At 49.4% G+C, this 17,022-nt stretch overlaps 1 protein-coding gene across 1 annotated transcript; it reads right to left on the bottom strand.

Moving 5' to 3' along the window:
• Positions 1-587: 587 nt before the first annotated feature.
• Positions 588-16,047, bottom strand: ACRBP (acrosin binding protein; the record flags this gene model as incomplete). The annotated part of the gene is made up of 10 exons (XM_080348885.1): positions 588-701; positions 1,257-1,343; positions 1,415-1,582; positions 1,689-1,865; positions 2,089-2,221; positions 11,213-11,630; positions 11,806-11,871; positions 11,983-12,084; positions 15,245-15,490; positions 16,020-16,047. 10 exons carry the CDS (start codon positions 16,045-16,047, stop codon positions 588-590), a joined length of 1,539 nt encoding a protein of 512 aa, XP_080205011.1.
• Between the last annotated feature and the right edge of the window lie 975 nt (positions 16,048-17,022).

Here is a 17,022-nt window from a genome sequence, read left to right as displayed (position 1 = left end):
GCTCCTGCTCAGCAGCCATGGGCTGCAGCAGGTGAGAAACACCAGTGAGAGGAGCAGGGGGGAGTGGGGACCCACTCACATGAGAGGGGTCACTGAGAAGTGTGATAGAGCAGCAGCATCAGAGAGAAGGCAGCAAATTAGGTTTGTGGAGTAAATGGGTTCTTTATATAATAAGACTTATACTTGGGAGATCTGTCGGCTGGTATAGGCCTACAGGGGCAAGGGAGGCAAGAGATCGCTGGGAATTTCAGACAAGGACGCTTGGGCCACAGGCTCTAAATCCAGGTTCCCAGGGCTGATGCCTTCTCTGATGCTCAGCGCTTCTTTGGCTGGAGAAAATGTTTTCAGGAGTAGTTCTAGCAGGTGCTACAGTGAAATGCTGTGGAGTGAGGCTCCCCTCATGGTGTGCCACTGCTGCCCACACAACACAGGTACTCAAAAGGTGAGATGTGGCCATGATGAGCTGGCTGGCCAGCAAGGGTTTGGGAAGAGCTGTCCAAGTCTATCCAGGCTCTCTGCCCCACCGCAGCCCCAGGGAACCTGCTCCGGAGCCCTGAGCTTCCTGTGCATCTCCCCACTACTGTGCATCACCCCTTGGTGAGGCTGAGGTATCTCTGGCGCCACAGCCGCACCTCCTCCTCTCCCTCCTTCTCACTCAGCACCCGGTACGTCTTGTTTTTGTGGCAGCTGCGGCGAGACACCTGCAAGGAGAGCCTGAGTTCATACAGGATTTTGCCCAGGGAAAAAGGACCCCCATGATGGATGGCATCTGAAGTCTGGGATGATGGGGGCACCAGAGGGAGGAGGGGAGAACCAGCTGGGAAGGGGGAGGGAGAGGATGATAGCTGCACTGTGTGCTTCCTAAGATACAGCTAGTCCTTTGTCCTGCTCCTGTGTTTTTTGGCTTTTGTTACCATCTAGGAAGCACCTAGTAGATGGGGGAGACCCTCCCCTGCAGGGATATACAGGGTTACTCTGACAGGTGGGAGGGTTCCCACAGCTCCTCTATCTCAACATTAGTGGCTGTCTCCCCTGCCACCTCTTACAGTGTCTGTACAAATCCCACCACCTCAATTACATGCCAACTGCACTTGGCTCACTCTTTGTCACCCCCCCCCGCCAGCCACACCCAATTCTGTTCTACTGGAAGCAAAAAGCAGTGGGCCAGTGAGTTCTGCAGGGACTTGGTGCTGGCTGTGGAGGGACCAGATACGGAGGGGAAGACTATGTAAAGGGCAGTGCTGGCTGCTTCTCACCTTCTGGTTATAGAGACTCAGCTGGAGGCATTGGTGGCTCTTGAACACACAGTAGCTGGGGTGCTGAATTCCGTCTGAGTCACAGATCTGGGGAGATGGGAATGAAAGCCAGGGAATAAAGAGGAGGGAAGGGATGGGAGCATCCACTGGGCACCGACCTGGCTCGGGGCATCTCTGTCTTGGAAGGTAGTGTACTCTGCCTTCAGCCACAGGGTCACACGAGGGTCCTCACAGCTGTGGGTGGCTATCCGGCTGCACCAGTACTCCACCCTCAGCCCTCTGAAAACCTCCATGCCATAGTACTCTGAGGTCTCTGGAGAGCTGGTCTGCAATGGGGTGGGATAAAGAAAGCTGTGCTTCTTCCTTCCCTTTCCCACCACCCAGTGCAGGCTCCTCCTCAGAGGCCAGCAGGACACGCAGCACGTTCTGTACCTTGTCTGCAGCGTGGTACTGGGCTGCAATCTGAGGGTTGATGTAGGGGATGAAGCCGCCTGTCTTGCAGTGCACACGGTTCAGGATTTTGATGTTATGACACTGCTCCTTCTTCAGCGAGCAGAAAGCACAGGCAGGGCAGAGGTCCATGTGATGCCGTCCGAGGCTGTCACACACCTAAGGAGAATGCAGTGGGGAGGTCAGGAGGGAAGGAGGAGAGTGAGGAGCTCCCTTATCCCTGGCTTGGACTTCATCTACCTAGTCACCCAGGTCAGTTTATCGCAGGAGGTGGCACCTGAAAGGACAGTGCTGGCGAGCTCTGGCTGCCAGAGCATTGTGGTCAGCACTGCAGGGAGCCCTGCACACAGTGGGGGTCAAAGGTGGACCTCAGCATCTTTACCGAATCTCCAAACCCAAGGATTCTTTCTTCCACTTCCTTCCAGGCCTGGGTGACCACCGACGAGAGACAGTTTCCCTCCAGCATTGCATAGCACAGGATTGTCACTGCCTCGTTCTTCTTCAGGGCTAAAAGGCTGACAGAGAAAGGGATGGAGGAAGTCAAGTCTTGTCTCTTGTCACAAGCTGAAGAGATAGACCTTTAGTTAAAAACTGAAAGGGTGGGAAAAAACCCCTAAAGCATAGCAAAAAACTCTTCCCAAAGAAACCTTGGACTCTTGGCCAAACTGCATGGAGGAATGGGGTATCTGCAGAGTCTGTACATGCCTGTGTAACACAGAGGCTACAGAGGGTGTTTGCATTTGGGTGCACATGGGAGGGACTGGATGAGGAACGCAGCTCAAGGAACTTTCCCAGGGGCGCTCAGCAGCTGCTGCTTAGTTTTGTTCATCCAATTGCACAGCACGGAGATGCTTGTTAGAAGTCTGCTGAGTGTTGGTCATGGGGCAGCCCCATTTGAATCTGCAGTATGTAACTAGTAAGCCTCCCTCCTGGTTGAGACAATGTATTTGACAAAAAGGGGAAAAATTGGTAACAGTAAATACAATGTTAATCCAAACTGTTACGGGAAGCTAAAGGTAGAAAATTCAAAGACAGTGGAATAAGGACAGTAAGAATTATTTTGCAACTCTTAGGAACAGTAGAAATCATAGACATGGTACAGGACTGCTATGAGAGAGGAGCGGTGTAAATTATCAGCCATGATGCAAAAGAGGTAAAGATGCTCATTAAATATTTGTCTTTCACGTCTGGAAACAAACCCAGTGATAAATAAACAAACTTTGATCTGGCCAAAAGTAAAAAGATGAGGGCAGGAATTGCTCTTAAAATCTATGCATGGGCTAACCTATTTGAGAAGTTTTCCTAAGAGTAGCTGAAACTTCTTGGAGACCTTCAAATTAGCATTAAAAAAATTAAAAAGAGATGCAGAACCTGGATGAAGGTCATGAAAATGAGATTTCCTAAGGCCTGGAAAACTTTCTCCCAAAGCAAGAAGCTAGAAAAGCTTTATTTAGCTGAGCAAAGACACCCATGGGTGGCCAGTCAGTCAGTCAGTACTTTTACCAAGGTGGGGATCAGCTGGAAGGCTCTCTTCATCAGCAGATGGAGGACAAATGACTTTTGGTGACTGGAATTTGGGGTGAGAGCCATTCAAACCAGAAATTAGCTGCATGTTCCTGACATGAAGGGTCTTTAGCATGGGAGCAGCTGATGGGTGGTTTCTTTGCAGCTTGGAGACTTCAAAAAGATATCCCAAATTTCTCTTAGGAGAAGGGTTTGTAGCTCAGCCACACGATACTGTTTTTCCTCCAGGGCTCACCAGGCATGTCTCCACATCCTGTGCTGAGCAGGAAAGCCAGGGCAAGTGATCAGAGCAATTGCCAGGCCTAAAGGCTAAAAGAGATCAACCTCCCCATTGTTAAGCTCTTGTGATTACGTGGTGTGTAAAGAAATCGAGTTGTAAGGAATGACTGGTGTTCACAGGTCAATGAACATGCAAGAGGCATGCACTGCATGCACAGGAACACGCAGATGCTTGGCATTTGCATGGGGTTTTGGTGTGTGCTCATGTAAGAGAATGTAGATGAGCATCGGGGCTACTAATAGGAAGAAGTTCTGTGGAACCTCCTTAATAGATCCCTGGGCCCTGTCACAGGCCGTGGATGAAGGAGCTCACAACAAGTAATCTGCACTTGCAGCACGTCAAAAACAAGTGATCCTGTACCCAAACAATTCACACTAACCAGTAGTAAATGAGTGTGTCAGGATATCTGAAGGCACCTCTCTCACTTAGATAGAATCATAGAATCATTATGTTTGGAAGAGACCCCCAAGATCATTGACTCCAACCATTAATCTAATGCTGGCACTAAACCACGTCACTAAGAGCCTCATCTACACGTCTCTTAAACACTTCCAGGGATGGTGACTCCACCACTTCCCTGGGCAGCCTGTTCCAATGCCTGACAGCCCTTTCTGTGAATTTTTTTTCCTTATATCCAATCTAAACATCCCCTGGTGTAACTTGAGGTCATTTCCTCTTGTCTGATCACTCATTACCTGGGAGAAGAGACCAATCCCCTCCATTCTACAACCTCCTTTCAGGTAGTTGTAGAAAGTGACAAGGTCTCGCCTCAGCCTCCTTTTCTCCAGGCTAATGAGCCCCAGTTCCCTCAGCTGCTCCTCATCAGACTTGTGCTCCAGACCCCTCACCAGCTTCGTTGCCCTTTTCTGAATCTCTCCAGCACCCCAATGTCTTTCTTGTAGCGAGGGGCCCAAAACTGAACACAGGATTTGAGCTGCAGCCTCACCAGCGCTGAGTACAGGGGGATGATCACTCTTCTAGTCCTGCTGACCACACTACTGCTGATACAAGCCAGTATGCTGTTGGCTTTTTTGGCCAAGATACCACAAGAGAACCTGGAAAATCTTAATCACAGGAAATATAATGAGTGCTAGATTTTTTTAAGAAACCTTGCAGTCAAACTTTTTTTATCACAATGCAGCTGAAGTTGTTCTAGCTTGCATCGAAGCAAGAGAAGATGTTCCTTCAACACACCGTCCTCTGATGTGCTGTGGACACACTGCAAATGTCATTCTGTGGGTACAAGCATGTGAACAAATCTCTGTGGTGCCAACCCACAGCACATCAACCACATTCACTAATTAACTGAGGACAGCTGAAAATGTGGAAATCTACATAGTGCAAGCCTGTGCATCTCTTGCTACAATGCACCACAGCGTGACCAACCTGGTTGGAGGTTTGAGGAAGGACGGTCTGAATTCAGAGAGGATAAAAGAATGCACACCAAGGACAGCAGCGACAGATACCAACACTTCCAGGCAAAGCTGGAAAGAATTAGAATGTGCCAGTGAAAGAGAGAAACAAAGCCCACCCAACCTGCAGAGAGCACTTCCGTGACTTGTAAGATCCTTTATGTCCACTCCTCCATCCCATGGCTCCACATGATCCCTTTTTTCTGTTTTGTTTTTATTTTTATTTGTTTCCTCTGTAAACATTCAGACCATTTAGGATACCAAGAGGAACAGGAAATCTTAAATTTAGAGCAAAATGTCTGTGCTTATCCCACTTGAAAATCTTGTATAAGGTTGTTCATTCAACCCTCTCAGCATTTTTCTGTGACTGGGACCTGGACATCACTGAGAGAAGAACCAGTGACAGGCCCCAAGGAAGGATGAGTGACAGCTTCCAAGGCACACCTAGCATTTCTCTTCCCTAAAGGATTGTTCTTTCTGTGAGGATTACCTAACACTGAAAATTTCTCTCTTAAGCAGTTGTAGCCCAAGAGAACAAGTGTTCAGTCTGCTTTGCTGGTAAATCTGTGACAGCCTAAGGGAGTCCCTGCAACCACTCAGATGCTTGACTGCTTCAGCACAGTAGGATCTTCGCCTTCAAGATTTGCTAAACTGGCTGGGTCATCTTGATGTGACTCATAAATTTTAATTAATGACCTTGATAGTATTCTCCAAATTTATCTGAAAGGATTTATCCACAATTATGTCATTATTGGCTATTGTTCCACTACTTGCTTATTATTCCGGTGGCACATTGTGATTTGATTGCTTCTTCATCGCACCAGGATGATCAAGCCAGTAAAGTGAGAGGCACATTAACAGTAATTAAAAATGATATGAATAGCTCTGATGTTTTCATCACTGAGGTAGAAAAAAGAAGAAAACTGTCCAGCTTGATGTACTTTTTTTTTTTTTTAATAGCAAATAAATAACAACCTGAGGCTTAGAAAGCAACTGCTAATAAATGGGTTTAACAGCCTTTGCTTTTTGCAACACATATAGGGGTCCCATAAGTGCAGCCTGAACAAGATGCAAATAGAGAATTACAGGCAAAAGAGGCAGTAAAAGGGAACTTTTTCTAAAAAGAGTGCTTCCATAAGTAGCTCATAAGTAGCGATAAAACATCTGCTGAGTGTTGATGACCTACTTGTTCAGAACAGACACAAAGTCAGATGTGAGAGCCTCTGCTGCATGGCAAACTGTAGATTTATAGACCATGTTTGATATCATTAGCTCAAGTAGATCAGAAAGTCCTGCATCCCTGTGTACCACCTACTGACACTGCTGTTGGCCATGTGTGCAGATTCACATGAAGTGTGTGCATAACATAAGCTCACCCACCCAGGAAACTGAGACCTGCCTTTAGCCTGAGGTTACCAAGAAATCCTGTTGCTCTGTCACATCCATTTCCTCCCCTATCTCTGTTCTCCATCTCTTCTGTGAGGCTTTCTGACCTCAGAGTTGCAAATGTATGAGTTGGTTTACCACCCTGGGGTGAGTGAGATGCATCTACATCATCCACAAGTGACACCTGGCTCCTGAAAACAGCTTGTAAGTGTCAGGGGAATGGGTCTCACTCCACACCACCAGACCCAGGGATGAGTCCTGGGCTTCTCCATCACTTGCAGGCACCTGCAATCATAGAATCATTTTGGTTGGAAGAAGCCCTCAAGATCATCGTGTCCAACTGTTAACCTAACACTAGCACTAAACCATGACCCTAAGAACCTCATCTACACATCTCTTAAACACCTTCAGGGAAGGTGACTCCACCACTTCCCTGGGCAGCCTATTCCAGTGCCTGACAAACCTTTCCATGAAGAAATTTTTCCTAGTATCCCATCTAAACCTCCTCTGACACAACTTGAGGCTATTTCCTTTTTCCAGTTGCTATTTGGAAGAAGAGACCAACACCCTCCATGCTGCAACCTCCTTTCAGGTAGTTGCAGAGAGCGATAAGGTCTCCCCTCAGCCTCCTTTTCTCCAGGCTAAACAGCCCCAGTTCCCTCAGCTGCTCCTCATCAGACTTGTGCTCCAGACCACTCATCAGCTTTGTTGCTTTTCTCTGAACTCTCTCCAGCACCTCAATGTTTTTCCTGTAGCGAGGGGCCCAAAACTGAACACAGGGTTAGAAGCGCAGCCTCACCAGTGCCAAGTACAGCGGGAATCCACAATGCGTGGCCCTAGGTGCATCCAGGGTCTGTCCCTGGTTCCTCTCCTGGTGATATCCAGTGCCCCAGCATTGCTCTTTGGTACATCCAGCCCCTCTCCCACTGCTGCACTGGGGCTCTGTGTTCCATCACAGAGGTGTCACAGGCAAATGGTGCAGAAGAATCTATGGGCCAAGATCAGTAATTGCTCAAAGGCAAAAGGAGAAAACTTCAGATAGAAACCCATCTTGCTTTAGAATCTCAAGATATGGAGTGACACACATAGAGCCTGCTTCAGCGGTATCTCTGAAGTGTGCTGCTTAATGACATCACCTCTTCCTCAACATAATGACAAGGATTTGGGCCATTAACTTTCAGCTGCTGAACCTCCCCAGTAGTAGCTGGCTGTGTGAGGTGGAGTGAATACCTGAGGCAAGCAGAAAAGAAAATAAGGAGCAAACAGCCCCTTTCAGTACTTCATAACTTCTGATTTAGGGGGTTGCTGCAGGAAACTAAAACCACTAAGGAAAAAGTCATTCTTAACAGAAAAAGAGATCTTGGCCTGCATGTCAAGAAGGCAGGCAGGCTGGCTTAGGTACCTGAGAGACCCAGTCTAGCTGGTAACCCAGTGTAGGAGCTATTGGGAGAATGGGAACTTAACAGCTAAGGGCTTGAGGGGCACAAATGGAGGGAAAAACTGTAGTGGGAAAAACTATATTTGGAAAAACATCTCTCCTGCTGACCCTTGCAATATTGCAGCCTTTTATCTCTGCCCACCCTAGGACACTGAGAGACCTCTGCTTTGAGAGTACCAGAAGCCTAGAAGCATTCTTCTAGCCTAGCAGGAAGAAGACAATCTGCCTTGTTATGACTTCCCTTTCACAGCTAGCCATGCACAGTAGAAATATGGAGGCACTAAAATGTGCCATGGTCTCTCTAAATGTCCAAAAGATACTTTAGCATCATCTGGAAGTGACAGCTAGTTCATGAAAGCAGCTGAGAAATGTCAGGGTCCCATCCCTCCTCACCAGAACCAGGGTAAAAAAAAGTAATTGCGAGTGGGTGATGGTAGTTCAAAATGAGAGGTTTTTTTTCTGGGGATGGTATTTTTTAGTGAAGGGTCTGGTCTTAAAATTAAAGCCTGTGGGCGTGAAGTACGTGAGCATCACATGGCTGCTTGGAGGAGTAAAGCAAGAGGAGAAAGGTGCAGCTGCCAGGAAGCATTGGCTTGGCCTTGCTGGGGAAGTTGGGCTCATGTGAACCAGGAGTGTCTGCACACAAATACCAACAGGATGAGGTCTGTATCCGGGACAGCCGTGATGCTGACAGGGGTGTAGGGGTCATAGCAGGCAGACAACACAACAGTGGGAAGCCCTGGGAAAAAGGGAAATGCAATTCTTGTATGCAAACAGAAGAGCAGCTAAGGAAAGGGAGGTTGAACTTCTACATACCCAGCTGCAGAAACCCGACACTGAAGGGTCCATGCAGAGCTGGAGCATGTGGATGGTTTAAAAGGACACTGAAAATTGCCACAGAAAATGAGAGCTGCATAGGTGTTATAATGTAAGAGCTTATTGCAAGACCGAATCATGGTATATAGGTAACTTTGAGGAGAAGAAATACAGTGAAATAAGTAGCTCTTTAATCTTGGGGCAGAAAGCACAATAAAGACTTGAAAACTGAAAATAAGTGCAATAAGAGAAATTCTCTCTCCCCTTCTCCCAAATGATTCACTCACTGCTAGCAGAAGGACCACAAAAGCCTTCTGCAAATTCTTCATCTTGTTATACTGCTACCTTTGCCCTGTCTCTCTCTAAAGGTCACAGTTAGCTTCATCGGGTAGTATGAAAGCCCGAAGAGCTACCAAAGCAGCTGCCAGAAACAGGGGTGAGTGAGAAGGGATGGATGGACTTAAGACCCTAGGGAAGACAGGCAACCCTGGGTTCGGTGCCCCTCACAACCTTCTCACCTTGTGTTCAACCAGGTACCAAATGGCACCTGTGTGCACCGACCAACCCCACCCAGCACTGTTCCTCTCGCTGGCATGCCTCCAAGCATTTTGCCCCTTTTTTAGGTCACACTTTGAAGTCCCTTTGAGAGGAGTCAGGATGTGGCGAGCAGCAAAGCTGACAGGTGCACTCTATCTCGCCTTTTTATCCTCACTCGTGTTTAAGCTTTGCTTAGCGTGATTGATGGGGCTCCACTGCCAGGTTACAGACACACAGTCAGCATTAGTGTCTTTGAGAAACTCTGCAGCAGAATAGTGGGTGTCATCTGCAATCACAGCAGTCTCTCAATAATCCCAATATAACTAAATCAGAGCAAGGCTCAACTTCAGAGGCAAGGAAAACGAACATATCCTCAATGAAACATCATTTTGCCTTAGAGTACATACACCAGGGAAAAATTGCCAGGCAGTAAAAACCTCCAATAAATATTAGGAAGGAGGATGACATAAGTTACAGACTTGCAAGGGAACAGCTATAGTTTTAACAACATGATGCAATCCATTTTTCCATGCAGAAGTGGGATCTCTGGCTCAACTGTAGTAGTATGCAATGCTTTTAATAGAAACCACAGATGTGCAATCATGCACAAAACCTGTGTGCTTACAGAAACACCACTAGCCAGCAACAGAGTGAAACCAAAGTGACTTCTCCATGAAAACCACATCTAGACAACATTTTTTCTTTCCTCTTGGCAAGCAAAATAACTTTTGCATCTCAGTCAAAGCAAGTGGTCTTCAGCCACAAAGTACTAAAGGAGCCAAAAGTAAATTTGAGTGAAAGCACATTATCCTTTTGCAGGTCTTTTCTGTTTGGTCTCACCAGCCCAAGCTGCCTGAGGACAAGGTGAATGGATCCTGACAGATCAGCTGAGGAGAGCTCAAGATGCTCAACAAGCTCCTGAAGCATCACTAGGCCAGAGGAACTAAGAAGGCTGCATTAAAGGATTGCAACAAGCTGGACTGTTGCAGAACCCTGTGCTGAACTGGAATGCATCTGCTTCCAAAGCTAGAACAAGGAAACAGAAACCCTGTGGGAAAAGCAATGCACAGATCCAGGGCACAGAGAGGTGCACGTGCTCTAGGAGCTGCAGTGGTCCTGCACAGCCAGGAGCCAAGGTCTGTGCTCCTGGCTCTGTTTCCCAGCCCAGGGCTGCTTTTGCTCTACCTGGATGAGGACAGAGCACTCCTCAGGGTGCTCCTCATGTCAGACTGTTTTGAGAAACACCTGCTTCACATTGCGTGCAGAGAGGTGAGGAGCACAGTGAGACACATGTTTACTTCAGCCTCTGAAGGACCTGTGTTCACAAGGAAACTATTTCTGCAGGACTTCCAAACCCCTGGGAGATGTGAGCTGGGAGGAGGATGAGTGCAGAGGAGATTGCACGCTGCAGATGGCCACAGTGTGGGGATATATGTGCATGGGATAAAGCCCTGCCTGTGGCTAAGGCCCAGCCTAAATGCACTTTGGTCAGGACCCACGGACAGTAACAGGGTCTGTTATGATAGGACAAAGGGTAATGGTTTTAAACTAAAGGAGAGGAGATTCAGGCTAGACACAAAGAAGACTTTTTTTTACAATAAGGGTGGTGAAACACTGGCACAGGTTCCCCAGAGAGGTGGTAGATGCCCCATCCCTGGAGACATTCTAGGCCAGGCTGGATGGGGCAACCTGATCTAGTTGAAGATGTCCCTGCCCATTGCAGGGGGTTGGACTAGATGAGCTTTGAAGGTCCCTTCCAACCCAAACTATTCTATGATTGTGCGATTCTAAGGCAGTTGTGGGTCATCACAGCCCTTGGGCTGCCACCGGGAACCACAGATAAAACAGAGGTACTTGGTTTGCACACCTACAGCAGTGGTTCTATGATTTGGTGATTGTCAAGTGTTGGGTCACCCTCTCCCTGCTCACTCTGTGCTGGAGCAGCAAGTGTGTGAGGGACTCCCCAGGTACATATCTGCTCTGTTTGGGACAGCTTGCTCCAGAAAGCCTGCCTGCACTCGCTAGGTGCTCAGAGCAGGGACATGAATGCTGTGGGGCTACCAGCCATTTTGCTTGTGGTACCCCAACAGGTGGGAACGGGACTTCCCCTCACCTGCCATGGGGGGCTGTTTTCTGCACCCCTTCTTTGGCATAGCCTGACGTGCTCCCTGGATCTGACTTGATGGCGGAGTCCGGAGAAGAGCCTTCGGTGCCCAGGGACGTTTCCAAGGAGAGGGCCAGGTGGATCAGCTGCCAGGCGCTGTTCTGCAGGTGTTTCTCCCAGGCTTGCTGTGTCAGGGGAGGGGATCCCAGCCTGGGAGGCACAGGGGCAGGGGCAGGCAGGACTGGCAGAGCTGGTGGAGGCATAGGCAGCCTCCTGTCCCGCAGGGGTCTTGGCATCCCTGGCATGGCCATGCGGGGCTTCCTCAACACTGGGTTCTGTCTTGACAGTGCATAGGAGTACTTGAGGAGAGCGTCCACATTGGCGTTCAGCAGGGCATCAGCAGACAAGAGAGAAGCCTGCACCAGAGCTGGGGAGAGAGTGGGATGAGGGTCTGAGAGCACCTTTCTGTGGCCAGCCAGAAAGCTGCTGGGGGGGAAGAGTAGCTACAGGAGATCATTAGGAGACCAGGGGCACCCAGTGCATCTCGGTGCAGCTGTACCTTCTTCCGTAGGGGAGCTTTCACCCATTGACCAGGACCCCACCGTGTGGAGTTGCTCCGTTGAGAGGAGAGGGTTTTTTGGAAGAGTCAAACTCGGACATGGGATTCGCTGAGTGGAAGAAAGAGGGAGAAATACAAGTCCTGCTGTGTTATCTTCCCTTCCTCCTCACCCCTTCCATCTCCCAAGAGGTACTCCCCCGCGCCCCATCCCAAATCCCACTTCCCACCTTGATATAGAACTGGTGTTTAAAGCAGCGGTACTGGGTGAAGTGGCAGAAGGTCTGAAACCACGGCGCCTCTGGGAAGTCAGAGCAGACCGGCCCTGGAGAGGGGTGAAAGAGAGATGCAGGATGAGGGCAGGCTGCAGGTTTTGGCATCTACACCCTTGGCCCGGGAGTAACAAGAGATGGGGACCTCTTGGATGCCTATTTTCAGAGTGGCTCGTGGTTGAAGGGAAAGTCAAAACTGTTTGCCCCTGAGTGGAGATCATAGCCTTGTGCTGTTACAGCTCCTGATCCCAGGTGCCACGTGCACTTTCCTTCCAGACCACCTCTTCAGGGCAAAATAGTTTGAGAGCGAGGCCAGCCCCTCCTTCCATGATCTGTAAACTCTGCTCTTCCACTTGTGTTTGCCCAACAGTTCCCTGTTTAACCAGGCAGGTATTCTGGCTCCCTTCCTTGACTTCCTACGTGTCAGGATGCTCTGATCTTGAGCTGGGAGCTGCAGCGTTTTGCTCCACCGCACAGCCACTACTTGCAAAGGAGCATTGCTGCAGTTGAGCAGGGGAGGAAGTGCAACCATTTGCTAATGGCAGCGTTCACCCGACTCTTGTGGGCCAGGATTGCATCCCCAGCAGCACATACCGAGCCAGACTTGAAGTATTACAGCTTGGAAGGTCCTGTCACAAACCATTCCTGTAATGACACAGAAACTTTCCAGTTTGGGGTGGACAGAGTAGAAAAAGTACAATTTAATTCCAGCATCTGGGAAGTGAAGACCCAGATAAAGTTTCCCACTGGCTGTCTTTGCTGGTCTCTTGTTTTTCACTCTGGCTCAGCTCCCCCATAGCCTGTTGAACACTGATGGCATTGGCCTAACAAGCAGCTTCCCTCCTTTAGCACTGATCCCCATCTTCTCTTTTCTCTCAGCTTATCTCCCATATGGAGATATTCAGCTTGGGGCCATGACACCTCCCTGGGGAGCCTGTTTCAGTGCTCCAACACCCTCTGGGTGAAGAACCTTTTCCTAATGTCCAACCTAAACCTCCCCTGGCACATCTTCCTGTCATTCCCTTGGGTTCTGTCACTGGTCACCAGAGAGAAGAGATCAGTGCTTGCCCCTTCTCCTCCCCTTGTGAGGAAGCTGTAGCCCCATGAGGTCTCCCCTCAGTCTCCTCTTCTCCAGGCTGAACAAAACCAGTGACTTTAGCCGCTCCTCATACAGTTTCACCTCCAAACCCCTCACCAACTTTGTAGCCCTCTTCTGGATGCTCTCCAGTAGCTTTATATCTTTTTTACAGTGTGGTGCCCAGAACTGCACACAGTGCTCCAGGTGTGGCCACACCAGTGCAGAGCAGAGCAGGACAATCACCTCCCTGGTCCAGCTGGCAATGCTGTGCTTGATGCACCCCAGGGCATGGTTGGCCCTCTTGGCAGACAGGACACACAGCTGGCTCATGTTCAACTTGCCATTGACCATAACCTGCAGATCTTTCTCCATGGAGCTGCTTTCCAGCATCTCATTCCCCAGTCTGTATGTACAGCCAGGGCTGCTGTGTCCCAGGTGCAAAATCCAGCACTTGCCCTTGTTGAACTTCATGCAGTTGGTGATTGCCCATTTCTCCAATTTGCTCAGATCACTCTGCAGGGCCTCTCTGCATCTGAGAGTGTCAACAGCTCCTCCCAGTTTAGTGTCATTTGCTAACCTAGTATTCCCTCAAGTCCTGTGTTCAAGTCATTTATAAATACATTGAAGATTGCTGGCCCTAAGATGGATCCCTGAGGAAACCCACTAGTGACTGGTCACCAGCCCAACATAACCCCACTTACTAGAACCCTCTGAGCCCAGCCCATCAGCCAATTGCTCACCCACTGCATTATGTGTTTACCTAGCTGTATGCTGGACATCTTGTCCAGGAGGATGCTGTGAGAGACAGTATCAAAGGTTTTAATGAAATCCAAAAAGATCACATCAATAGGCTTCCCTTGCTCAGCTAGGTGGGTAACTTTGTTGTAGAAAGGAATCAAGTTGGTCAAGCAGGACTTTGCCCTCCTGAACCTGTGCTGGCTGGAACCAATGACTGCGTTGTTATTCAGGTGTTTTTCAGTAACTCCCAGAATAATCTTCTCCACAATTTTGTGAGGCTGACAGGTCTGTAGTTTCTGGGGAGGGAGAAGCCCAGGACCTGTTCCTGGGTCTGGTGATGTGGGGTGGGACCCGTCCCCTGACACAGCTGCAGAAACAAGCAAGAAATAGTTGCCCTCAAGCTGCAGTCCAAATAAGCACAGTTGGCTGATCATTCAGTTCATTGACGTTCATAGCTAAATATAAAGACATACTTTTTATGAGAAAATTGTTCCTGTTTTTTTTTTCTCTGAAGAAAAATACAACAGAAGTAGTCCCAAGTTTTTCAGCTGCACACATATAATTATGCCACTTAAATTCTCTGATGCAGGGGTGCAGGGAAAGTATGACTGCAGAGATTTAACGGGTGCTGTTGCTATGGTGCTTTCTGAACTGGGATGTTTCTTGGCTCCTGAAATGTTAAACACTTAAGAAAGCAGCTTATCAGCTCAAGCTTTCTTAAAGGCCCATGAGAGCCCATGAGCCAAGCTTCCTTGTTAAACCTCAGATCAAGCTGGAAGAAGCTGGTCAGGTTGTAAGATGAACTGCTGGGAAGAGATAATGAGCTTCAGTGAACTTCAGAAAACTGTGGCCAGTTTTTTTTCCCTGCCACTCCACCAACAGAGATGTGGAGAGACTGAAGAGCTCAGCAAAGGGCCACCAAAGTGCCCGTGGCTTTCAGAACCTGACCTGTGAAGAGAGGCTGGGACAGCTGTGCTTGTTCAGCTGGGCGAAAAGGAGATGGGGAGGTGAGTTAGTGGCAGCCCACAAGGACCTGAAGAAAAGCTACAGGATGACAAAGTCAAACTCTTCTTGGTGGTGCCAAACAACACAAAAAGGTAAAAACTGTGAACTCCTGCTTGGGAGGTTAGGACTGGCCATTAGAAAAAGCTCTTTCCAGGAAAGCAGTGCAGTGCTGGAATGGATGCCCAGAAAGGCCACAAAACCAAAGTCCCTTGAACAAAGCCAGGGTGCTCTAGTGCTGGGAGTGTCCTGCTCCCAGCTGGACTTTGGGCTAGAGACCTCAAGATGACCCATCCCACCACCCCTCCCACAATTTTGTGGCACTTCGGGGGAGAGAAGCATCTGGTGCTGCTCCAGCTGGGGCGAAGCCCATGGGGGTGAGGTGAGGCACCTACCTCTGGGGACAAGGCCATGGTTCTCCTGCTGGTCCAGCCGCAGGATGGCAGGGCTGCGGCAGCCACGTGCCTGGCGCAGCCGGCAGAACGAGACCGCCTTCCAGGGAGGCCACAGGATGGCAAAGAAGCGCTGGTACTCGCTGTCTGACATGGGGCTGCCCGGCGCGGGACGCTGCGTCGGAGCCACAGGGGACACCAGCAAGGTCAGCAGCCCTGGGCGGGGAGGCAGGATGTGCTTAGCCCTCCCTAATAGGGACAAGCGGTGGGGGGAAACAAAAGAGCAGCTGGAGGGGGGGCATGCTCCTGTCTGCTGGTGCTGAACGGGGTTACTGGGATGGGCTGGCCTGAGGTCTGCCTCCATCACCCCTGCTTGCAGGGCCCTAAGGGAACAAATAGTCTGGGGAAAAAGGGGAAAAAATAATGAAAAAGGAAAAAAAAAATAGAAAAAGAGAAAAGAGAAAAAGAGAAAAAAGAAAAGAAAAAAGAAAAAGGAAAAAAGAAAAAGGAAAAAATAAAAAAAGAAGAAAAAAGAAAAAATAAGAAAAAAAGGAGGAAAAAAGAAAAGGAGAAAATAAAAAAGAATGAATAAATATAGAAAAGACAGAAAATAAAAGAAAAAAGAATTAAAAAAATGAAGAAAAAAGAGAAAAAATAAAATAAAATAAAAATTTAAAAAGAATTGGATTATTTTGTGAGCTTGGTTTGGTTTGGGTTGGAGGAGGTGTTCTGATTTGTTTATTTTTATTTTTTGTCCCCACAAAAGCCCCAGACTCACTTGCCTGGGCCTCTGGAGTCCCCTCCATGGCACAGCCCCCACTGCCCAACCCTGTGAGCTGCCTTCTACACCATGTGGGGCTTGTGCCCCTCCCAGGGGACATCTCTCCATCCTCTCTCTTCCCTCCAGCTGGGGCCCCATCTCTCCTGCCCCAGCATCTTGCCAGGCCTGGCTTTGCCTCCATGTCCCCTCCAGCAGCCTCCATCCCCCCGGGGAGAGCGGAGCCAAGGGCTGTCATGGCCAGTGGGGCCAGTGGGGCCAGCAGGGTGGTCTTGGCAGAGATGTGGGGCAGGAGCAGTGGGTGGCAGCAGCAGCAGGGGCTTCAGACCTCCCTCTAGCCTCATCCTCCAGCTCTGAGGTGGTCCCAGGAGGGTGGCTGGGGGCCAAGTTGGGGGTCACTCACCAACCAGGCAGGGCAACCTCAACATGTCTGCCCCAGGACTCAGCACCTCTGTCTCACTTGGTGGCCCTGGCAACGGTGGAATGAGAAGAGAGTGGCATAACAGCCAGGGAGGCAAGGCCCAGGCTCCTGTCTGTGGGGTGTGAGATGGACACCCCAAGAAGAAGGAAGAAACCGGGGACAAGACAAGCAGGAGCCAACCTGGGAACTTCTGCCCCCACTCAGGGACATTGGCGGTGGCTGGCAACAACCTGCAGCAGCACTAGAGACCTGGCCAGGCTACCCCTGGACTGAGGGCACCCCAAAAGCAGTACCTTCAGGATACCTTGAGCCCCAAAGCATTTCATGCTCTTCTGTAGGAGAGAGGGGACAAAATCTATTCCTGTTCCACCTGCAGGGATCGAGACACACCCCGTGCCTCCCCAGGGAGCATCCCAGTACCGTCGTGTTTCAGGACAGAGTGAGAAATGGGCTTGGTCTCTCCTGGGCAGTCGTCTCGCTTTCTGAACACCCAGCGAGTCCTGGAAGTGCCAGTCTGTTTTCTTCTGCCTCTGGAGTGGGTGCCCTGATCCCCACTCTCTGCACACTGAAGTCTTCCCAGGC

This window comes from Nesoenas mayeri (genome assembly GCF_963082525.1).
Source record: "Nesoenas mayeri genome assembly, chromosome: 1".
Lineage (NCBI taxonomy): Eukaryota > Metazoa > Chordata > Aves > Columbiformes > Columbidae > Nesoenas > Nesoenas mayeri.
The sequence above is the reverse complement of the archived record's forward strand: the minus strand, read 5'-3'. Positions and strand labels throughout refer to the sequence as shown.